This window comes from Eptesicus fuscus, chromosome 10, assembly GCF_027574615.1.
Source record: "Eptesicus fuscus isolate TK198812 chromosome 10, DD_ASM_mEF_20220401, whole genome shotgun sequence".
Taxonomy (NCBI): domain Eukaryota; kingdom Metazoa; phylum Chordata; class Mammalia; order Chiroptera; family Vespertilionidae; genus Eptesicus; species Eptesicus fuscus.
The window spans coordinates 13101913-13126630 of NC_072482.1; the positions used below are offsets into that span (position 1 = coordinate 13101913).

A 24718-nucleotide genomic window follows, 5' to 3' on the forward strand; every position below is an offset into this window, starting at 1 on the left:
GAATACTGTTGCTTCAGCTGTTGTAAGGAGCATTATTCTAGAAAACCTTTGAGGATGGCAGATGCCTTTAGCATAAAGCTTCAAGTTATCAAGAGAGTATAAGAGGAGTTGCTCAAAGTACTCTAGCCCCAGCTACTTGAATTAGTTCTGCCCTTCCTAAATTTTGCTTCTCTTCCCTTCCCTTCTCAAGTAGCCCTCTCCTGACCTGGAAAAGGATTTTGACTCACTCTGAGATGAAGTGAGGTTAGGAGTGTGTTCTGGATAGGATTAACCCCACATCACTCTTTCCCCAAAGGGAGGCGGAACTTACTAAGGGAACAGTCCTGAAAATCAGTAACAACTGGCATTTTAAACTTTTATTTTCTCTGAAGCTAGCTGTGCATAGCTAGCCTTCTGAATCAGTCTAGTTTCCAGGCCAGAAAAGTGCATTGATGCAGGCTTCAGCCTAAAAAAGCAGTCCTAAACAACTCCTCAGGAGGCCTGACCCTGTACACATTTGGTGCTGAGATAGAGATAATAATCTTCATCTTAAAGAAGGGCGGACGGACCCCTGTGGCATCGTGAGGTGAAGTAACATTTTCCAAATCACAGCAAGGCAACTGGCTGAGGAACATTAAAGAACCTAAAATCTGTGCCCTTTTCACATGATGAAGAGAGGCCAAGACAACTTCTAAATAAATATTAGTCAAGGCTCTAGAAAAAGCAAATAGTCTTCCAAACTCAAAGTAGGGATTCTATAGCTCTGCACACAAGGAAACAGGGACAAAAGAATTCTTAAGAAAACAGATTGGCAACTTTGCATTATTTTTGAGAGTTGGGGGAGGGGAGGTTGGGGGAGAACAAGACTCTGCAGCCTCTGTTGAGACAGTTTATAGATTGCTGACAACAGATGTGAGAACACCTGAGGACCAAGCTCCCTGATTCCCAAGAGCACTCAGCAAGAACATGCGTGTTCCTGGGGAAGCTCAGTTCCCAGAGGAGCTAGGGAGAGTCAACACCAAGTTATATAAAAAGCTTAACAACAGGAAGATGCCAAAACTAGACCACGGTCCACTATTTACTACCCATCTAGGCAGCACTGGAGCACAGACTATAATCTAATAATTTGCATAAAGAAAGTAGCCCCCCCAAAAAACAAACAAACAAACAATTGAAGGGAGTATAGAAAATAGAGCAGTGGGGATTCATTGCTTTAGTTTTCCTGTGGAGGTCAAATGTGTGTGGTTTCAAAACAAAAATCCAGAAAGAAACATGAGATTAATACATTTATTCCAAGTAATTAACACATTAAAAATAAAGTTAAACTTGTCCAAGCCAACTCATAAATTCTTTAATCTTTTGAACAAAATGTACAACCCAAAACATCACACTATGGTGGAAATAACTTGGGAAGAGGTAGAGAAAGGAATACATATGGGTTGTGGAACAGAGAATAAATCCAATCCCAGAACAAGTTTCAGATCTTCTGCCTCTTCAGAACAGAAATGACTGCTATGCAATTTAACACAAAGTATTACTGCATCACAATACAATAAACAAAGGCCATTTTGAAAACAAAAGTGACCCCAAAAGCATATCTGCTTCTGGCACTGAGCTATGAATAAGCCTTACCGATTTGTCGTCGTCTTCCAATAGTGAGCCTGCTAGATTTTCTTCCATGTTTACTGAGGCCTTTTCCAAACAGATTTGTGAGTTAGTAGGACCATTTCAAGCAAAAGCAACAGAATGAGGAAAGTATGGGGGTTGACATGCCACGAGGAAGTAAACAGTAAACAAACTTAAGGCAGGCCCATCCAAATGGAAGCCTAACAGAGGAACAATCCTTCCTTCATCAGTTTTCCATTTCTGTAGGCTTTCTTGTGTTTCTCCCAGAGACCCACCAAGCTGCCCAGAAAACTGGGTGGGGATACAACACAGCAATTGGAGAAGTCAGTTCTTCCTCCCCACCCCACATTTCAGAAATGGCAGAGTCAAAGGCAAAAATACAATCAAAGCACACTATGTGGTAAGCCAGATAGACATTTGATTTTAATGACAAAGTAGGAGAAAATAAATTGGCAAAAAAATTTAACAGAAAATACTTTTTTACAGATATATATAGAAATTATGATTGATTTGTCTGATATCTTAAGGAGAAAGAAAAAAAAGGAAAGGAGGTAACTATTTTTTTCTTCCATGAACATTTAGATGCTGACTGCATCTCATGGTGTAGGTTCTGAATGAGATAGCCAAATAGTCCTGGATCATTTGGGCACTGGATTTCTAGAACTCAATTTGATTCATCCACAAGTAGCTCTGGATATGTACTAGTTGTGAACACTGGATTCTGTGTGGTCCTGGACATCAACTGCAGCTTCTCGTGCAAGTATTTCCTGAGTGACAGTATTGCCTCCAATTACCTGCTCCCTTGTAGAGGACCCGGAAGTCAAAGATTTTACCAAATTCAAAGGGTTTTCATTATCTTCATCTACTGGAGGAACTGCTACCCTTGTGATGGATGCATTCACTATTTCTGGCTGTAGTGGTACCATCTCTAAGGAACTGCACTCCGAAGGTTCACCTGGTATAGAGAGATGAGAACATAACTTCTCTTTCTGAACTCCAGATGTCCGTGGGACAAAGTCAACAAGGTCTGGAAGGCAAGGAGATGGCCCAAGGCCTTCGGGGTTTATTGTTTCTGATTCCAAACAGAGTGAATCTTGTTTCTCTAATTGAGAAGTTCCTTCTACTTCCTCAGGCATCATTCCTCCTGCCAACAGGTCAAGGGCCTGATGTGTTCCCTCTAGACTCCCCAAGCCAAGGTCAACATTTTCTATAGGATGTCCAGTTTTCAAAATGTTAGGAGTGATCCTCCCACTTCTGGGATTAGATGAGGTTTGTTCACCCTCTGCTTCAAAGTTAAGCACCGGGGTTTTGGGAGAATCTAATGGAAACTCAGAAAAGGATGGGATTGGTTCAAAGTCAGTGAGAGGTGGGGCATTACATCCTATAGCTGACAAAGAATTTTCTTCATACAATTTCTGAGTCAGGGAAGTTGGGGATCTATGTGCTGGGTCTACTTGAGTATTGCAGAAATCAATACCCATATCCCCCAGGTTCCCGAGGTCAGCAAGCTTTTCTACTTTCAAGTCTGTAACTTCTAAGTCTTCTAAGGCCTTGCTCTCTATTGTCACTGTTAACTCTGGGTGGACATCTCGTAGCTCCAGGGTGTCTGCTTCTGGTTTCTCCACGCTCTCCCCGGCCTCTGGCTTCTTGTTCTCATCCCAACCAGCCAGTTCACAGATCAATTTACCCTGAATATCTTTCGATCTTTCTCTCTTGAATTTGAGACTTCTGTACCTTGAAGCTCTAGAAGTTGATTCTGGAGTTGAATTTTCTAGGCACTCACAATCTGTTATATATGTATCTGATCGGGCTGGGGACTGAAGAAGCAATTCTGGAGTAGAAATTTTCACAGTTGTGTCCTGTGGGTTCTGGAGTAAAGACCTAGTTTTCGGTGGAAATGAGTCTATTTTTGCCTTTGTGGAAGAGAGAGTCTGTGCACTCAATTCAATCATTACTTTACTTTGAGTTTCACTTCCTATCATCAATTTCTTGGAGTGTTCCATCTTTTTGTCAGTCATTTGCAATTTGTGCTGTTCTATTTTTCCCTCCCACATGTATCTGTTCCTATGATTCAAATTAGAATCCTCTATATTATTGGGGCCAACACTGATGCCTATTCCCTTTTCTACCATCCTCTCAGAGAGCTTTGCTCCCATTTTTTTTAGATCAGTGTTTGCCTCTATCTTACTTTCTCCACAATCCTTAGATTGGTGAAGCTCTTGGCTTTCCTCATCCATGCTACCAGATTTCATAAGATGGGTTTCTACCAATTTCTGAGATTCCATGGTTTTACAGTATTTATCTGACAGCTGAGGGGCTGGCTCTACACCTGGTGGCCCTGGCTCTCCCAGGTCAACTTCCATTTTTCCTTCTGGAGATATATCCCTATTAGTGACACCCTGGAAGGAGCTAGAAGTCCACAAAGCCAAAGTGTCTGTCTTTGGGGTAACAGTTTCATAAGGCTTGCTTTGACACAACCTTGTCAGAGGCTGTAGGAAGCCATAGCTGCTGCCTCTGCTTTTTGAGTCTACAACTGACCATTTCCCTAGGGACACCGGAGTTTTTGCAATGTGTTTTTTAGGGTTTCCAAATGAAGGAGCAGAAACCAAACTTCTATCTCGAGGCAACTCCTCTTGGGATGCACTGTTGTTCAAAGTAGAAGTGGAAAAGGTGTCTGAACTTTCAGCTCTAGAAAAGTTGCTATGTTCCCCATTGGCCAATGGACCACCACTCAGCTTAGTCTCAGGGCCCCCCTTTCCACCACTACTGTAGAATATGTCATACAGGTCCTTAGCATTGGCTGTGGCTAAGCATGAATTTCGCTTTTCCAATTTTTTGGCTTGTTCACTGAACACACTTGAGAGGGGAGGTGGTGGACGCACTAACACAGAGAATAAGATCTGGTCCCGGTCACTCTCACTCACCCCAGGAGCTGTCTCGTCAGAAGGAATGGCAGTTGGCTGTGCTGAGGCTATGATGGCTGCCGGCAACACTGGATTCAAAATGTTAGGACCCAGGAAGCCAGGGCTGAGAGTGTGAGATACAGTTGGGTTTGATTTTACTGGAGCCAAAACAGACTTTGCTTGAGCAGAAGGAGCAGCTGCAGCTGGATGAGGTATCACTGGGGGTGGTGGGGGTGGGGGTGGAGGAGGTGGTGGAGGAGGTGGAAGAATTTGTTCAGGTATATGGGATGGCTCCTTCTTTTCAGCCAACATCATTTTTTCCTCTGGAGACCCTTTTAGAATCACTTCTTCCCCTCCAAATGCTTTGGAGATGATATCAGGAGGCAAGAGGAGATCAGATGAAGATTCTTTAACCACTGGGAGAGGTTTAGCAGTGGTTCCAGAGGACTTGATGGATAGAAAGGTGTTAAGAGGAGCTGGCTTGCTGACTGTGGCTAACCCTGACTTACGGAGCACTGTGGATGGAATAGGCAGGTTGGGTCGGATCTTAGTCTGGGTTGAAGTTGTCACAACAGGCATCCAAGGGCTAGTATGTGCAACAACAGTTTTCCCAGAGAGCTTGATTTTGATGGGCTTTGCCTTTCCAGCTTCAGCTTTGCCATCCTCTTTGTCCTTACTGCTTTCCATGGTCTCTTCCTTGGGCATATTTTGGGCCACTGAATTTTTTTCCTCCTCTTTTTCTGGCTTCTTCCAGCTGAATTTCCCAAAAGAGGAAGATGCTGGTGATTCTTTCTTTACTTCTTCTTTTAATTGTAGTTTAATGCTACCCTTCCTCTTGTTTTCAGCCTTTTCAGGGGAGTTACTGTCCTCAGAGAGTTGGTCCTCTAATTCCTCAAAGACCTTGTCATCTTCCTTTACGTCTTTCAGGATCTTTGCCTTTTTTTCTTTTTTCTCTTCCTTTGGTTTCTCAGTAAGTTTGCGCTTTAGCTCACTCTGACGTCGGCGTTCTGTCTCTAGGACCACAGCCAAGCCAGCTTGGTGGTCCAGATTCCGTCGCTCCTCATACAATGGGTTTTCAACCACATATTTCTGGGAAGAGAAAAGATAAAGGCTCAACAACTGGTCAAAATACTATAAGAGAGACAATCTTGACCACACTAATCCCTAGACATCATCTTCCTCAAGGATATAAATGGTTCTATCAGGTCAGCATCTCTCACTAGAATTGAAAATGTCCTAGTGATCATATGGAATTTGAAGTGTTAATGATTTTTTTATGGCTCTCAACTTGTTTGACAAAGGCAAAAGGATTACTGCAGAAAGTGGTAAACTCCATAGGCAAATACAAAAACCAACCTTATATTTCTCATTGTGTTGGTGACCCTTCACATGTTGCTCTCCAGAAATTGAATCCCCCAAAAATTCCTCACAGAGCTGACAGTAATATCCAGTGATGGGAATCAGAAACTCAGAGCCTGAAGGAAGTGGAAGAAAGTCAAGAAACTAAGTTATTTCCACCCAGGATGACAGCAACCAAAGGAAACCCCACTTCCCCTTTACAGTAAAATGTTAATATACAGAGGACCTTACCCACTTTGAGTAAGTAGAAATATTTAGATGAATTTCAATGGCACAGTCTTTCCAACTTAAAGCTTGAACTCAGGATCTATGCCTTCTACCTCTTGGGAACATTAACTGGTATACTCAGGAATTTCCTGTGACAGACTCATTTCTATTGCCAATTCTCCTCAAAATCCAACCAGCACTAAGTATTTTAGGAGACTGAAAAACTATACTGCCAAGTAGTTAGCATAGTACCATCTGCATGAGGAGCTGTCATATTGATATTACTCAGAAATCATCTACTTCCTTCAGATCTAAAGGATGTAGCAGCATTGACTACTTATGAAGGAATGAAATTGAGAAGTTTAAAGATAAAGATATTTCCTATTTCTCATTTTACTCCCTTAACAATGACTATTCAAAAATATTACATAGCTGAAAAGGCAGTTAAATTACTGCACCTTATTGTTCTTTTTTATCTGGATTTCAAATAAATAAGATTTTAGTGCATAAGCCAGTGACCAAGTAAATTATATTTTTAAGTGGTCTACATGTTTAATATTTGTTGGATTTTTGGCCATATGGATAGGGAACATTCTTGTCTTATGCAATTCTATATTTCTTCATGACTTAGTAGACTGCTTTACACGCAGAAGGCATTCTTACAGTTTTATCAAAAGTATTTGTCTCACCCTAGCCGGTTTGGCTCAGTGGATAGAGCGTCAGCCTGTGGACTGAAGGGTCCCAGGTTCGAATCCGGTCAAGGGCATGTGCCTTGTTTGCGGGCACATCCCCAGTAGGGGGTGTGCAGGAGGCAGCTGATCGATGTTTCTCATCGATGTTTCTAACTCTCTATTCCTCTCCCTTCCTCTCTGTAAAAATCAATAAAATATATTTTTTAAAAAAGTATTTGTCTCACCCTATGCTGCTTCCTAACACTTCAGTTCAGGGACACCTCCTTGGCTGAATATAAGGAAATCACAAAAATGGTAGGGAGGAAACATACCTTTTGCAGGAACAGTTATCTTGTCAGTGCGCTTTACAGCATCTTGCTTGGCCTCACTCTGGGTCTTTGAAGCCCAAGGTCTGTTGTAGGGATCCAATGTCTATTTGCAAGAGGCAGAGGTGCTCACACAACAGCACTAAAAACTCAATGACCCGCTTTTCTTTTTCTTTCTCCCCACACACCAGGGGGGACCAGAAGCCCCCAGCTACCCACCCCCACCCGCTCTGCCAACTGTTTAAATGGAAATCACCTGTGGAAAAGGTAAACAAATGTTAGAGCAAGTACCAGCAATGGATAAAATGAAACAAATAATCAGGTACTCAAGGAATCAAAAGAGGCTGAAGCCTCACTTACACTTGTCATGGTGTTTAGTTACAGGCAGGTCCCCTAGACTGAGCTCTGGGGATGGTGTCTCCTTTGTTGGTATCTCTTGGCTCTTCATATTGGGGCTCCTGCCCATATGAGAATGTTTCATTTGCCAGCTTTGTAATGCAGATAGGGGTATAGAAGTTTGAGGGGAAGATGGGTGAGAGTAGAAATAACAGAGGGCAGAGTACCTACCTGTGCATGCTTCTTATTGTGCATATGGGTGAAGAAGTCAAACATGGTCCCACAGATGGTGTTGCAGTCCTTGCACCAGTGATTGCCAGCATCATAATACTCATAGGCAGCAATGGGCTGATCAAATTGCTTAGGAGTTGGCTGGAGGCTCTCTGTAGGCTTGGGGCTCTTAGTACGAGAATTCTCATTGTTTACCTTTGATTCCTACAGGGGGAAAAACCCTGCACTTAGAAGGAATTCAAGGTAGTATAGATCTGTATTCGCTCAGAAAAAGCAGGTTGCCTATCACAATTATAGAAATAGGCCTGTATGATCATATTTCCAGTGCCTAAAGCTGCATAAACTGGGGTAAACTCCACAAGAAGTCTGTAAGGCTCAAACATAACTAATTAGACTCCATAATGTTATCTCCTCCTGGAGAATAAATCACAATGGCAATATATTTAGTTATATATCCCAAATATCTAGAAGAATACTAAAGATTATTGAAAAGTTGGCTGCCTCTTGGGAGGGGAAGTAGAGAAAAAGGATAAGAATCTTTTTATTGTATACCCGTTGGTAGATGTTGAAAGTGTTACCTATGCAATTAAATGTAACAGTTAAATTTTAAAATCATAATGACAACTATGGAGGGAAGAAAACCCAAATGGAAAAGGTAATTGATAGGTTATGCAAATGCAGAGAATAGACAGATGATAGTAAACTCACTTATCACAGATGCTTATGGAACACTGGGGAGAGCAGGGCTGATGTTGTACACAAAGCAGATAGTAGTCTATGTGGGATGACAACAGAATCTGGGTAAAATATCTTTTTAAAAAATATATATTTTTATTGATTTCAGAGAGGAAGGGAAAGGGAGAGAGATATAGAAACATTAATAATGAGAGATATAGAAACATTAATAATGAGAGATATAGAAACATTAATAATGAGAGAGACAGCCAATCACTAATTGGCTGTCTCCTACACGCCACAAACCGGGCATGTGCCCCTGACTGGAATTGAACCCAGGACCCTTCAGTCTGCAGACCAACACTCTATCCACTGAGCCAAACCTGCTAGGGCTGGGTAAAATAGTTCTAACTGCCTAAAATACCACCATTGGTATTATATACCACCAATTTATACCTCTCGGTTAACATGAATCCTCTTTTAAAATACCGTATATCACTCCCAAACATTAAGTTATCAATAATAAATATTTTAGTATGAATTCATTTGTTAGTAAGCTGAGAACAAGACACTTAGGAAATAAGAATTTTGGTTAATGTTGGGGAGTGAGGAAAGGAAAAAAGATAATTTTGGAGTCTGGCCGGCGTGGCTCAGTGGTTGAGCATCGACCTATGAACCAGGAGGTCATGGTTCAATTCCCAGGGAGAGGATATGCCTGGGTTGCTGGCTCAATCCCCAGTGTGGGGCATGCAGGAGGCAGCCAATCAGTGATTCTCTCTCATCATTGATGTTTGTATCTTTCTCTCCCTCTCCCTTCTTCTCTGAAATCTATAAAAATATATTTTAAAAAAAGAGATAATTTTGGAACACAGAGTGGGTTAAGTATACATGCAGTTCTATAGTAGACAAAATCAGGGAACTGGTCACCCGTAATATTGACCGGTGGGAAAAGGACAGGATTGAGAAAGGAAAACAATTAGCACACCAAAGATAATCTTTCTCTACTAGAATATTACTTGAGAGTCATTAGAGAAATCACGCCCAGCAGGTAAGGGGTGGGTGTATGCATACATTGTTGGTGAGTATTAACTGGCACCATCTTTCTGGAAGATAATCTAGAAATACATATTACATACCTCAAAATTCTTTATACTCTTTGACCTGGTAATTTTACTCGTTGACATTTATTTTATTTTATTTTTAAAATATATTTTTATTGATTTCAGAGAGGAAGGAAGAGGGAGAGAGAGATAGAAACATCCATGATGAGAGAGAATCAAGGATCAGCTGCCTCCTGCAAGTCCCCCACTGAAGATCAAGCGCACAACCCGGGAATGTGTCCTTGACCGGAATGGAACCTGAAACCTTTCAGTTAGCAGGCCGAGGCTCTATCCACTGAGCCAAACCATCTAGGGCCTCCTTGCCATTTAGCCTAAAGAAATTATTATGTCAAAAAACAGGTGACTTGGCAGAAACCAAGATGGTGGCATAGGTAATCACCACAACTAAACGGCAGAACAACTACCACCCAGAACCACAGGAAAGCTGGCTGAGTGGAAATTCCACAACTAGAGAGGTAAAGAAAGCTCACTGAGACCGACCGGTAAGAAGTGCGGAGGCACGAAAAGTGCTGCACCTGGATGTGCTGCTTTTTAAACAGAGAGGGAGATACAAGCTCCCGCTTGCTCTGAACTCCAGTTCCGGGGGAGACTCTGGGGGACCCAGACATATACGGGGAGAAACTGGACTGTCTGGCATCGGGACAGGAACGCGAGGGTGGCTTACTCTTACAGGTGCTCAGAGCGATCATGGTTCCTGCAAGGCGGGGGTGGGGGGATAGGGGAGGGCATGCGCGCAGGACGCAGAGAACCAGGGACTTCTCCAGTTCAGGGCAGCCATTGCTGTTTGCTCCCCCCTGGTGATTCCCAGAGACCCAGCCCCACCCAATTACACCCAAGCTGTGAGCAGCGGCTTTTGCATATGAATGACCTGTTCCTTTGCCTAAAACAAACTACAACTGGGTTAGAGAGCCCCAGAGAGAGAGCCCCAGAGATTCCAAAAGAAGGCCCACTACCTGGCAGCAGCAGCAGCCTTGCTTCACAGCTGGGCCTCGTCAGGGCACTTCCAAACCCCATACAAAGAGGAGGAATCTGCAGATGTCTCTGTAGCCCCTGCTGGGCGGCCCCAAACAGTGGCTGACTTTGCACCTCCTTGGAGATCCAAGAGCCAGTGTATCCAGTGGTCAGAGTGAGACCATATCGGATTACAACTCTTCACATCCATAAGAGACACACTCAAGGGGCAGACCCAGTGAGCACCAAAGTCCCACTGAAGCAAGTCCTGCCCCATAAGGGTGGCTCCTGCGCAACAGATCTTCCAGTGTAGACACAGCTGGTCATCATAGCCAATTGGCCTGGAGGTCAATTCCTCCCAGTGATACCAATAGCAATCAAGGGTTAACTACAACAAGACTGTGCACACAGCCCACAAAGGGGTGCACCAAGAGCCTCCACCTCAGGTGACTGGGGAGGCTGAGACAATGGGCCCTATAGGACACCAACCACACAAGGCCACTCTATCAATAAAGGAGACTTAGCAGCTACCCAGTACATAGAAACAAACACAGGGAAGCAGCCAAAATGTGGAGACAAAGAAACAAGTCACAAATGAAAGAAATGGATGAAAGCAAACTACTGGATAAAGAGTTCATAACCACGGTTATAAGGTTACTCAAGAATTTTCTAGAAACCTCCGAGAAATTTAGTGAGACCTTCAAGGATATGAAAAAGAACCAATCAGAAATTAAGCATACACTGACTGAAATAAAAAATAATATACAGAGATCCAACAGCAGACTAGAGGATTCCAAGAATCAAGTCAAAGATTTGAAATACAAAGAAGCAAAAAACACCCAACCAGAAAAGCAAAAAGAAAAAAGAATCCAAAAGTATAAAGATAGTGTAAGGAACCATCCAAAGCGTACAAACATCAGAAAAAGCAGGTAGCTTTTTCTGGTAAGGAACCATCCAAGCGTTCAAACATCCAAATTATGGGGGTGCCAGAAGAAGAGAGAGAGCAAGATATTGAAAACATATTTGAAGAAATAATGACAGAAAACTTTCCCTACTTGGTGAAAGAAATAGACTTACAAGTCTAGGAAGCGCAGAGAACCCCAAACAAGAGGAATCTAAAGAAGACCACACCAACACACACCATAATTAAAATGCCAAGAGCAAAAGACAAAGAGAGAATCTTAAAAGCAGCAAGAGAAAAACAGTTTGTTACCTACAAGGGAGTACCCATACAACTGTCAGCTGATTTCTCAACAGAAACTATGCAGGCCAGAAGGGAATGGCAAGAAATATACAAAGTGATGAATAATAAGAACCTACAACCAAGATTACTCTACCCAGCAAAGTTATCATTCAGAATTGAAGGTCAGATAAAGAGCTTCACAGACAAGAAAAAACTAAAGGAGTTCATCACCACCAAACCAGTATTATATGAAATGCTGAAGGGTATTCTCTAAGAAGAGGAAGAAAAAGGTAAAGATAAAAATTATGAACAACAAAATGACAACAAATACATATCTATCAACAAGTGAATCTAAAAATCAAGTGAATAAAAAATCTGAAGAACAGAATAAACTGGTGAATATAATAGAGTCAGGGGCATAGAAAGGGAGTGGACTGACAATTATCAGGGGGGAAAGGGGTGTGGGGGTGTGTGGGAAGAGATTGGACAAAAATCTTACACCTATGGACGAGGACAATGTGGGGAGTAAGGGCGTGGGGAGTAAGGGCATGGGGTGGGGTGGGAACCGGGTGGAGGGGAGCTATGGGGGGAAAAAGAGTAACAACTGTAATAATCTGAACAATAAATATTTATTCCAAAAACAAAAAAACAAAAACAGGTGACTTGATTAAATAAACTTTGATATCCATACAATAAAATAAGATCATTAAAAATGTTATTAAAGCCCTAACCGGTTTGGCTCAGTGGATGGAGTGTCGGCCTGCGGACTGCAAGGTCCCAGGTTCAATTCTGGTCAAGGGCATGTACCTTGGTTGCGGGCACATCCCCAGTAGGAGGTGTGCAAGAGGCAGCTGATCCATGTTTCCCTCTCATCGATGTTTCTAACTCTCTATCCCTCTCCCTTCCTCTCTGTAAAAAATCAACAATATTTTTTTAAATGTTATTAAAGAAGTCTATTTTTATTTTTTAATATATTTTTATTGCTTTCAGAGAGGTAGGGAGAGGGAAAGGGAGAGAGAGATAAAAACATCAATGATGAGAGTCATTGATCGGCTGCCTCCTGCACGCCCCCTACCAGGGACCTAGCCCACAACCCAGGCATGTGCCCTTGACTGGAATCGAACCTGGGACCCTTCAGTCCACAGGCCGATGCTCTATCCACTGTGCCAAACCGACTAGGGCAGAGAAGTCTATTTATTGACATGAAAAGATGTTCATTATTTACTGAGAAAAATATGTAACAAAATACATTTGAATAATCAATAGATATGTAAATAGGCATAGAATATCAAATGTTACCTTATCCAAAAAACTTTCTCTAACTACTATATCCCTTATCCTGTTTTCCTTTTTTTAGGCAATTGTCATTACTTAACCTGAACTTGTTTATTTATTGTCTATCTGCTCCTATTTCATGAGAATAAAAAACAAGAACTTTGTCTATACAGTTCCCTGCTATACTTCTCATATCTAGAATAATGCTGGGCACTTTCTTAGAGATCAATAAATATTTGTGAAATTAATTAATGAACAGAAGAAGAGTATTTGAAATACACAACAAGGTATTAATAGTAGTAGTCTAAGTGAATGGAAATATGTGTTTATTTTTATGAATCGAAAATCTAAAATCAAATATGCATTTTAAAGATAGGCAAAAAAAGAAGAAATACCAAGAAAAGGTAGAAAAGAGGTTATAGATATAATGCTCCTTACTGCTGAAATGAAAACCGAATTGCAACATATCCCTGTTAGCTTTAGAGAACATTAAGACTCAAATAAAGATGATAGATTATCATGAGGTTGGTGAATAAACAGAACCCCAAACAATGTATAACTCAACTACAAAGGGCCAGAACTCTTAAGCTCTTCTCCCATTAAAAGATCTGAACTCAATGACTCTGGTATAAAAGAGTATAGTCTTACCTGGTTGAGAAAGATAACTCTCCCAGGAAGATATAGAATAATTAGAGTTCAGTGAATAGAGTATACAGAATATCCTCTTCTCTATACCCCAAACATAAACTGAGCATCTACTATATACTAGACATAATGGATGCCATGGGAAACACAAAGATAAATAAGTTATACTCTTTTATTCTCAGGAAGTTCTCATACTAGAAGAGACAGGCATGAGAATAGACATGCTATAGGTCATGTTTTAAATATGATAGGATGTAATACATCTTACAAAGAAACAAAGCAATCCTATCTAATAAAGAGGGAATATGCTAATTGACCATCATGTCCTCACAAAGAGGACGGTGCCCACAGCCAATAAGGAGGGAATATGCTAATTGACTGCCATGCCCTCAAAGATGGTGGCACCCACAGCCACAAGATGGTGGCGCCCAGTCCGATCAACCCCGCCAGGGCGGCAGGCACGAGGAATGGCCAGGCCCGCCCCCAGGCGGATCTGGCTGCTCCAGGCACCTGCATCCAGAGTCCCCCAGTCCCCTTAGTCCCCCAGCCGCCCAGGGCCGGCCCGAGGTGCAGGCAAGCCTCAATGGCGGCTACCCAGCTGCCCAGGGCCGCCCGAGGCACAGGTAACCAGGGCCGGCTGAGGCTTGCGCTGCCGGCAGTGGCAGCAGCAGAGGTGTGATGGGGGCATTGCCTTACCCTGATTGCCGGGTCGCCTTCCGCCCCTGAGGGCTCCTGGACTGTGAAAAGGGGCAGGCCAGGCTGAGGGACACCCCATCCAGTGCATGAATTTTCATGTACCGGGCCTCTAATATATTATAGAAGTATTAAAGAAGGGCTGACTAAATCTGGGTAGAACTCAGGAATCCTTCATGGAGAAAGTAATATTCAAGTTGGATCTTAGTAGATGAGTGGGGTTGGGAGAAAGATTACACTAGGCCAGTGATGGGCAACCTTTTGATCTTGGTGTGTCAAACTTTGCCAAAAAACTGAGCATAACTCGGGTAGTGTGTCACTTTGAGGAAAAAACATTATTTCGCAAATGTTTCATCCTCGGCATGCAGCCGCCTCAGCGGCCGTGTGTCATCAGAAATGGCTACGCATGTCAGTGCTGACACGTGTGTCATAGGTTCGCCATCACTGCACTAGGCTAAGAGGATTATTAATGCAAAATTAAAGGGGCAAATAGCATATTGAACATCTAGAAAAGAGCAAGCATTTTGAGGTGGTAGGAGTATAAGACATAATGAAATTTTTATTGAGCACTACTCATTTACTATGTGCCAGGCATTGAGCTACATATTGGGGACTATATTGAAGAATAAGACAGATATAGTCCCTGTCCCTTGAACCTTAAAATCTAATTGGGGAAACACATGCAATTATATAATTATAACTGTCATAAATGCTAAGACAGCCCAGCCAGCATGGCTCAGTGGTTGAGTGACAACCTATGAACCAGGAGGTCATGGTTCGATTCCCGGTCAGGGCACATGCCCAGGTTGCAGCTCGATTCCCAGTGGGGGATGTGCAGGAGGTAGCCGATCAATGATTCTCTCTCATCATTGATGTTTCTATCTCTCTCCCTCTCTCTGAAATCAATAAAAATATATTTTAAAAATGCTAAGACAAAACGTTAGAAGTATTGTTTAAGTATATATCAGGCAATTTTAACAGTCTGGGAAATCAAGGAAGGGAGTCAGAATTTATTTAAGCTGCAACCTGAAGAATGAATATTAGTTAGTTAGAAGGGATAAGGAAAGAGTAGGGTTTGCATGATAATCACAGGGAAGAGAAGATGTAAAGACATTAGAGGGAATGACAGATTTGCAGAATGAAAAGGCCAGTAATAAAATTATAGTGAACCAGGGGGAAAAGATGCATAAATGAGGCTGAAGAGATAGGCATGGAGTATCATGATCACTGGCTGTATCTGGAGAAAGAAATAGGAGTGTAGCAGTACAAGCAAGAATTGAAGGTGGCCCCTAGATGGTTTGTCTGAGTGGATAGAGCATCAACCTGTGGACTGAAGGGTCCCAGGTTTGATTCTGGTCAAAGGCACATGCCCAGGTTGCGGGTTCGATCCCCAGTAGGGGGTGTGCAGGAGGCAGCTGACCGATGATTCTCTTTCATCATTGATGTATCTCTCTCACCCTCTTCCTTCCTCTCTGAAATCAATAAAAATATATTTTAAAAAGGAAAAAGAATTGAAGGTGGCTTGAACTTGGATGGCAATGGAGATAGTTAGATGGATGGAATTAGATTTATTTTGGAGGGTGAGTAGGTAGAATCTACACTAATAAAAGAGAAAGATGCAAATTGACTATGCCTTCACAACACCTACCAGCCAATCAGGAGTGTTTGGCGTTCCGCACTGCCCTACCTGCTCTGGGCCTCTGGGCAGCATGGAAGATGGAAAGGCAGCTCTGGGTCAGCGCAAAGGAGGAAAGGCGGCTCCGGCTGGAGCGAAGGCAGTGCCAGCAGCCAGGGGAAGGAAAGCCCATTCTTGCACAAATCTTCGTGCATTGCGCCTCTAGTTTGGTATAAAGCAGTAAGGGAAAGGAAAGCACTAAGTATGTTTTTCAGGTTGTTGTCGTGAAAACTGTTGGGCAGTAGTGCCACTCATTGAGTTGGGTAACACCAGAGTGAGAAAAATTAGAGAGAGGTTCAGCACAATCATTAGTTTAGTTTAGAATATGTTGATTTTGAAGTGTCTGAGACATTGAAGTAGAAATGATGAGTAGTCTCTTGGACTTAGATTTGGACCTCAAAAGAATCATTGTAAAATTAGAAGGTGTCATCATAGTGTTTCAGCATATAACTGGATAAAATGACCTAAGGAGAAAGCAGAAATTTGGAGAACTCAGCTAGGACTGAGCCCTGAAGAACTAAACTAGTTAAAGATCAGGTACAAGAGAATAGGCAGTAAAGGAGACTAAGCAGCAGCAGCCAGCATACTAGGAAGGAAAGAAGTGTGATAGCAGCCAAGGAAAGAAAGCACTTTTGAGAGTCAGTGGTTCCTGTATCAAAAATAGCAAACCATCCATTTTGCAGACCTCAATATAACAGACTTCAGATTTAATGAACAAAATTTCTGGTCTGTATGTCATATGTGAAAATTAACACCTTGTTTAGTTTTAAAATGCCTTTAACCAAGATTTGCTTATAATTAAATTAACAGGTTATTATTTTTTTGTTAATTCACTGTTTCTGTTTGTTTGTTTTTGTTAATCCTCACCAGAGAATATTTTTTTCATTGCTTTTCAGAGAGTGGAAGGGAGGGAGGAAGGGAGGAACAAAGAGCAAAAGAGAGAAACTTCAATGTGAGAGATACATCACCTGGTTGCCTCCCGCACACACCCCAACTAGGGAATGGGAAGCAAACCCGCAACCCAGGCACATGCCCTTGACTGGAATTGAACCCAAGACCCTTTGGTGCATGGGCCAACACTCTTAACCACTGAGCTCACCAGCCAGGGCTAATTCACTGTTGTTGTTTTTTAATATTTTTATTGATTTTTTACAGAAAGGAAGGGAGAGGGATAGAGTTAGAAACATCGATCAGCTGCCTCCTGCACACCTCCTAGGGGGATGTGCCTGCAACCAAGGTACATGCCCTTGACCGGAATCAAACCTGGGACCCTTCAGTCTGCAGGTCGATGTTCTGTCCACTGAGCCAAACCAGTTAGGGCATTCACTGTTATTTTTAACAAATTTTAGCAAATAGGTCATATGTTGGAAAAAACACTGTAGTAATTTTGCTGACATAAATACTACATAGGTACAACTAATGTCTACATATTTAAATCCAAGAGTCATGACTCATAAACAGTGTTCAGTGAATGATTATCACTTGATCATAGGGTGTACATTGAGTGAGAGGTAACTGGTTCTGTTGTCTCGTAATATGACTTTCTGCAACAGTTTTAACATGTTCAGGCCAATGATATTCTGATACACATTAAGCCATGCCCCAGCCATGTGCATTTATTTACTCGTGGTGACTGGTGAATGCATGCATTTATTAGACCTATTCAGTATAAATTTAAAATTATAGTAATACATATAAAAAACTTTTCTGTGAAACTAAACATTTCATACACATTTAATTTTAATTATACAACTACATCTACATATGTAAAACCTGATTACTTTGTCAATATTTTAACATGCATTTGGAAAAACTATTTTATTATATAACAGACTTTCAGTTTTAATAGATTCCCCCTTGCCCAAATTAGCCCATTACATCGAGGTTTTACTGTACTGATTTGAGAACTGAAATGTACAACCTTATTGCTAAATATGAACCCACAAAATGGTGTATACAGTATATTATGATAAGATCAGAAGCCAAAACTGGAGTGAATGCTAAAACAAGAACATGGAGGGCCCTGAATACTAAGGGTTTGGGATTATACCTTGTTAGCAAAGAGGAACTGCTAAAATTCTGGAGTATCTGATCTATGTTTTACAAAACTCTAACAAGAATAAGAACACGCCGAAACCGGTTTGGCTCAGTGGATAGAGCGTCGGCCTGCGGACTCAAGGGTCCCAGGTTCGATTCCGGTCAAGGGCATGTACCTTGGTTGCGGGCACATCCCCAGTAGGGGGTGTGCAGGAGGCAGCTGATCGATGTTTCTCTCTAATCGATGTTTCTAACTCTCTATCCCTCTCTCTTCCTCTCTGTAAAAAATCAATAAAATATATTTTAAAAAAAAAAAAAGAATAAGAACAGGTTGGAAAGGGAAGCTAAGAAAACGGTTAATTAGAAAGCTTCTTTAGGAGTCCATGAAAATAAAAAAAATAGAAATGAAAAAGTTGAGTTTTTACCTTGCTTTTCGAAGAGGAGTTTGAGTATGATGATACTTTTTCTGGGCTCTTAGATTTTTCTGTTTTCCCAGGCTTCTCGGAAGACTCTTTATAGTCATTTGAAGACTTCTGAGATTTGTCCAAAATGTTAATTCCCAGGATCTGAGCCACTTTGTCCAGTTCAGATTGCTTCTTTTCGGCCTCTTCTGCCTCTTGTCGAAGTTCTGCAATATCCTTCATAATGTTCTCCTGAAGACGACTCACTTCCACCAGGAGAGGGTCTTTGTGGCCATCCTTCTCCCTTCGTTTCTTGCGCAGCATTTCCCCTGAGTAGTCAAATGTCAATAGAAAGAAACACAAAGAAAGTAAGTTAAGACATTATTTTCCAGTCATAAGTAGTAAACTCTCAAGACTTTATGGTCACGACATTTTCTCCCCTAAAACTTTTACAAAGCAAGTGGAACTCTCCTTCTACATGGGCTGGTTTAGATGAAGCTGCTATGGAGGTAAAGGAGGAGTGATTACATTATCTTTCAGACAGGGTTTATTAGCTAAGGAATCTACAGACTGCCTTCAGGGCTCCATGAATCCCCAAAATGGTATATACAAGTTTTTGTGCATTTGTCTCTAAAAAGGTTAATAAATGATGTAACTATGAATCTAGAGGTTGTCCTCTCCAAAGGAAAGAATTATTCAGAGAGCAAAAATTAGTCACTTATTTGACTTTGTCTGATTTAAGGAACCTTCACCAATGCCTACCTTGAGTTTTAAGCTATGCCTCAGACTCACTTAATGTTATCTCCTATCCAAATGGCAGGTCCTCATGAATTAATCCTCACAGGATTAGTAACTAAGATTCTTACCTAAATAGTTCAAACCAAAACAGAAGAAATATCTTCTCACACTCTAATTTTCCATGCTATCACCAAGCTGAAGTATTTAGAAACCTTGTTATGTTCTTTCTTTGGGGTGTATATTAATTCTTAAAAGCATAGATGAAGAGAAGAAATCAAAAGAGATATCATGGGCCTTGGCTGGTGTGGCTCTCAGTTGTTAGTGCTGGCCCATGCACCGAAGGGTCAGGGTTCATGTACTTGGGTTGCAGACTTTATTCCCGGCCCCCATCGGGGCATGTGCAGGAGGCAGCCAATCGATGTCTCTCTCTCACATTGATGTTTCTCTCTCTCCCCACCTCCACCTCCCCCACTCCTTTCTACTCTCTCTATAAATCAATGGAAAAAATATCCTCGGGTGAGGATGAGAAGAGAAGAGAAGAGAAGAGAAGAGAAGAGAAGAGAAGAGAAGAGAAGAGAAGAGAAGAGAAGAGAAGAGAAGAGAAGAGAAGAGAAGAGAAGAGAAGAGAAGAGAAGAGAAGAGAAGAGAAGAGAAGAGAAAAAGAAAAAGAGGTATCATGTAACATCTTTCTGGGCCAAAAAGTAAGGAAGTACTCAAAAAAATGATGGGGACATATTAAAAGAACACAGGAGTCAACCTAAAGGGGTCCCACTGGCCAAAACTGGGGCAATTTGAGTATAAAAATAAATATTGATAGCATTTTATTATAATTTATTGAATGGAGACTCCAAAGTTCACACTGATATGAATGGATAAATAAATGGAGGAGAGGTGGGTGGAAAACTCCTCCTAGCAACAGAAAGTCAATTAATGAAGCCAGAATGATGAAATTAGAAAATCACTAACAACTATCATAATATCAACTGATTCAGGCAAGAATATCAATAAATGCTAAAAGCAGGCAAAAGTTTGAGGAGCAACTGAATATTTACATAGTCTCAAAGTATTTTCCCTATAAGATACTTACTAATTAAAAAGGGTTAAATAGTAACTTTACAGTGGAGAAACCTGGCAGACACCACCTTAACCAAATGATCAAAGTTGGTATCAACAGTAATGGGATAAACAAACACTTGATATGAACTCAGCATCACTTCTGTGATGTTCCTGCCAAAAATTCATAACCTGAATTAAATAAACATCAGACAAACCAAAATTAAAGGACAGACTACAAAATGTGACCTCTTCTCTTCTAAAATGTCTATGTCATAAAATAAAAAGATTCAGAAATTGTTAAAGATTAAAGGAGATTAAAAGAACATGACAACGGAATGCAATGCATAATCTTGCATATTATTTTGCTTTAGGACATTATTTGGACAACTGGTAAAATATGAATAATATCAGCAGACTAGTATTACTGCTAATTTCCTAGTTTTGGTAAATGTATTATGGTTATGCAAATCAATTATTTATTGTTAGGAGATACATGCTGACTCAGGAAAAATTACACACACACATAGATTGAGAAAAGGGAAATAAGGATAGAGCAAATACAATAAAATGCTAATAATCATGGAAAATATCTGATAATTACTTATACTACAATTATATCTTTTTTATAAGTCTAATTATCTCCAAAAAAAATTTTTTAAGTGAGACTTCAGGTCACTGAACCTGTTTGAGAGTCGCCCCTTTTTGTAGTAACGTGAGTAAGAGACCCAAATGAAGATCTAAAATTTGGGTCTCTTACTCAAGTTACTACAAAAAGGCAGTCATACAAAGGAGTGTCTGATACCTTGTTGTTTATGAAGTCGCTCCAACTCAGTCCTGAGATAGTACAGTTTCTTCTGGCGAGCTTCCCGGTCACTCTTTAGTTTTTCCCTCTCTTCAATAACCTGCAAAGTACAAAATGGTAAGAGTGCTTCAGCCTCCAATGTCTTCCCTTTCCTACTGCCCTCGCCACAGCCCTCATGCTAGGTAGTATCTGAACGTAAAAATCTAAATGCCTGTACAGAGAGGCTCTGACTTTATAGTAAAGGTCATCTTTTATTCTGATCCAAATTCCAGAACTGAATTAGCCTTTCCAGAGCTACATTGCCCAAAAAGTATTATTTTTATGCAGGAAGCATTACACTATTAATTTTAACCTAACGCTGACAGCAACTGCTAGACAGTAGCTCTAAACCCAAAAAGAACCATCAAGGAAACTAATCTGTATTGTGGGCGAGGCACATATACCATTTTATTTAATCTTCATGACATTATCTCTGTTTTACAATAAGAAAATTGAAGTTGTGAAAGATTAAGTAACATATCTAGGGTCATATAGTAAGAGCATTTAAAATCTAGGCATAAATGACCTAAAGCTCATGATCTTTCAACTATTTTACTACCACCTAATGGAAAAAAACAAATATGGCTTGTCCATAATGGGCAAGTGTGAAAAACCTGTGTTATATCAACCTTGACTTAAGTGCTAGGTTCTTAAACGGAGAGCGCTCAGTCTAGCCCTAGCTGGTTTGGCTCAATGGCTAGAGCATGGACCTGCGGACTGAAGGGTCCCAGGTTCGATTCTGGTCAAGGACATATACCTCGGTTGCAGGCCCTCTGGTCAGGGCACGTGCAGGAGGCAACCAATTGATGTTTCTCTCTCACACTGAGGTTTCTCTCTGTCTCTCCCCCTCCCTTTCACTCTCTAAAAATCAATGGAAAAATATCCTCAGGTGAAAATTAACTAAAAAAAAAAAAAAATCACTCAGTCTCCAAACAGTGTCTCTGCAGTCTTAAGTTTTGTCTTTTTTGAATCTATCCTCCTTGCCCAAAAGATTTCAACAAAATGAAAATTCAGGGTATCCAAGTACAATGGAAAATTAAGATCATTATTTTTTTTGTCTTCTCAAGGATTAGCTAAATTTCTTCTAAACTGAAAAAAAAAATGAGATTGGCCCTCCAGGGATTTTTCTTCTTTTTTCTCCTCAGGTATTATTTTATTAGCAAATCAAATGTATACAAATGTATTACATTTTTATGTTCCTAAATAATCAAAGTGTGTTATTAGTTTTTAATGACCTTTAAAATTAACAATATGTACCAATTTTTCCATTCAAAATTCTTCTTCTTAGAATTGTATGCCCCTACAAAATTTTTATCTACTGCCTTAAAACATCTAGAATTATATCTTTACCACAGCCACTGCTCCCATCTTACAGCCTGGGAACCCTATGAACCCTGAGGGTGAAAAAAAACAACCTGCTTTTAAAAAAAAAAAGTGTCATAAAAATGTGATTCCTAGACTCTAAAATAAACCAGAACAAGAAAAATTTATTTCTTGGTTTAACTGATGAGCAACAACTATTTATTAGATATTGATCCCCATAATCACTACAGGAAAAGGATCCAAAACTTAGTAGGATGAAAAATAGATTTATCTTTTTTTTTTAAGTTTATTAGTGAAGCAGTGAGACTTAGAGTGGCTACAGATAGAACAGCTGAAACATAAGATTTATTGATTCTCCTTCAGATAATCCAGTTTTGGTTCCTCACTCCCTGATGAGGTCATATTGAAGACTTCAAGGCTCCCGGCTCCTACCCCTAAGTGTTCTAAGACAAATAATTGAATAAAGAAATAAACATAAAATAGAAAAAAGTCTAGCAATTACAGTGGGATCTAGGACCAGACTTTAGTTTAGTCTTAATGAGAAAACATGTGAGAAAAACAGAGGGGGTAGCCGAAACCGGTTTGGCTCAATGGATAGAGCGTCGGTCTGCGGACTGAGGGGTCCCAGGTTCGATTCCGGTCAAGGGCATGTGCATTGGCTGCGGGCACATCCCTGGTGGGGGGTGTGCAGGAGGCAGCTGGTCGATGATTCTCTCTCATCGATGTTTCTAGCTCTCTATCCCTCTCCCTTCCTCTCTGTAAAAAATCAATAAAATATATTAAAAAAAAAAACAGAGGGGGTATATACATTACTTAGGGTGATGACAGCAGCCTCCAAAGAACTTAAAGTAAAAGGGCCTTAAGTTTTTTCAGCTCCTACTAAAAGACAAATACAAATTTATATTAAAATAAGACTCAGGCACAAGATCCCCAAAGCTAATATTCACCTTCTGCTTCTGGGAAGCACGATTCTTCTCATCAGAGATCTTTTCCGGGTTATATCTTATGAGCGGTGGGATGGACACCGGGACAGGCACTTGGGCAACAGGAATTGAGCCTAACACTGACTTTTCCTTCTTGGGTTTAGCAGGAGTCACAGTGGGGATCACACGGAGATTGGGACGGCTACGAGTAGCTTGTTTGGTAACTGGCATTACCCTGTGTGGCTCAGGTAGAAGGTGCTTTGATGGTTGAGAGGTGGGGTACATGGGCCACCTTGAGGTTGCATATGCCATGTAATGCCTATAGGCATCAAAGGAAGCAGGGGGAATGGCAGGACCCTGGTAGTTTGAAGGTATCCGAGCTGCAGCGAACTGAGAGGTCCGTGGCACGTGAAAATGAGATAAAGAAGCAGAGTGTGGAAGTCTAATTGGGGCAGACGGGGCTGATGACAACAGGCACCTGACTGCAACAGATGACTGAAAACCACTGCCAACCACCTCTGGTCCTGCAATATGGCCCATTGGATGGTCAGACTTTAGGAATGGGGGACTGTTTTTTGTAATCAGATAAGGATCCACAGGGGAGACTGGATGTGGATGGGACACCTCTGGGGAGCGAGTATTGCTATGGTGTGCCTCTCTATTCTCCAATTTGTGAGGATCTGAAGAATGTTGATCAGCTGAGAAACAACGGTCAACTGAGGAACAGCGGTCTGCTGTAAAGTGCCTGTCAACTGAGGAACGGCGGTCAGTGGAGGAACGTGATGGTTTCTTGCCATGAAGTCGTTCCTGGGTGCGTGCAGCCAGTTGACTAATCTCTGTTACCCCAATATCTAGGCCTATGGTCTTGAGCAAGTCATGAATCTTGGCATATTCTGGATTGGTCTCTTCTATTGATTCTAGCTTTACAGCTGGAGCTGAAGAGGGCAGGGAGTTTGCCTTCTGCCTCATAACTTCACTATCAGAGCTCCCAAGGGGCTTTGGTGGAGATTCTGCCTTTAAGTCCTCTTCTTCATCTCCATAGAGAAATTTCTCCTCATCCTCAATGTCAGGGAAGCTATGTTGCCTTTTTTCCTGTGTACTGGTAGAATCTGCCAACATGCTCAGAATACGGGAAAAACCACTGCCATCCTGGCTAGCTCTCTCATGGGGCAGCAAGAAGTCTGTGTGTCGCTCAGGTCCCTCAGCCTTCATATCCAGTTTCTCTTTGTGGCACAGAAAACTTCCAAACTTCTCTCTGAGAGGACTACTGTCCTTGGACATCCCAGGAAGAGGACCCCATTGATAGAGATTGCCCTGAGGTTCCTTCAGGGTTGTCTCTACCATAGTCCCCTTGTTGTTTTCAATCTCTGAAGCAAAAGCAGCAATAGCACCACTCAGTGGAACAGATGGGTGTCCAGAGAAAAGAGGATGATCCTCGCTGGAGCCAGTACTGCTCGAAAAACTCTCAAGCTGCAAAGACAAACACAATGAATTTAGCTCATATGCAGAAACTCAGAAAACTAGCAATTGAAATACTTAGATG

General features: G+C 41.3%; 1 protein-coding gene across 1 annotated transcript in view; it reads right to left on the minus strand.

Annotated features, from left to right (window-relative positions):
• Positions 1-1252: 1252 nt before the first annotated feature.
• The window catches only part of ZNF318 (zinc finger protein 318), a 34497-nt gene continuing 11031 nt past the window's right edge, over positions 1253-24718 (minus strand). Inside the window, exons 4-10 of the mRNA XM_054722044.1 lie at positions 23200-24645; positions 20891-20990; positions 18319-18623; positions 7639-7842; positions 7078-7177; positions 5865-5983; positions 1253-5597 (exon numbers count right to left, since the gene is read on the minus strand). Of these exons, the coding sequence (XP_054578019.1) occupies positions 2307-5597; positions 5865-5983; positions 7078-7177; positions 7639-7842; positions 18319-18623; positions 20891-20990; positions 23200-24645 (5565 nt within the window). The 3' untranslated portion in view covers positions 1253-2306. The remainder of the gene's footprint in view (positions 5598-5864; positions 5984-7077; positions 7178-7638; positions 7843-18318; positions 18624-20890; positions 20991-23199; positions 24646-24718) is intronic.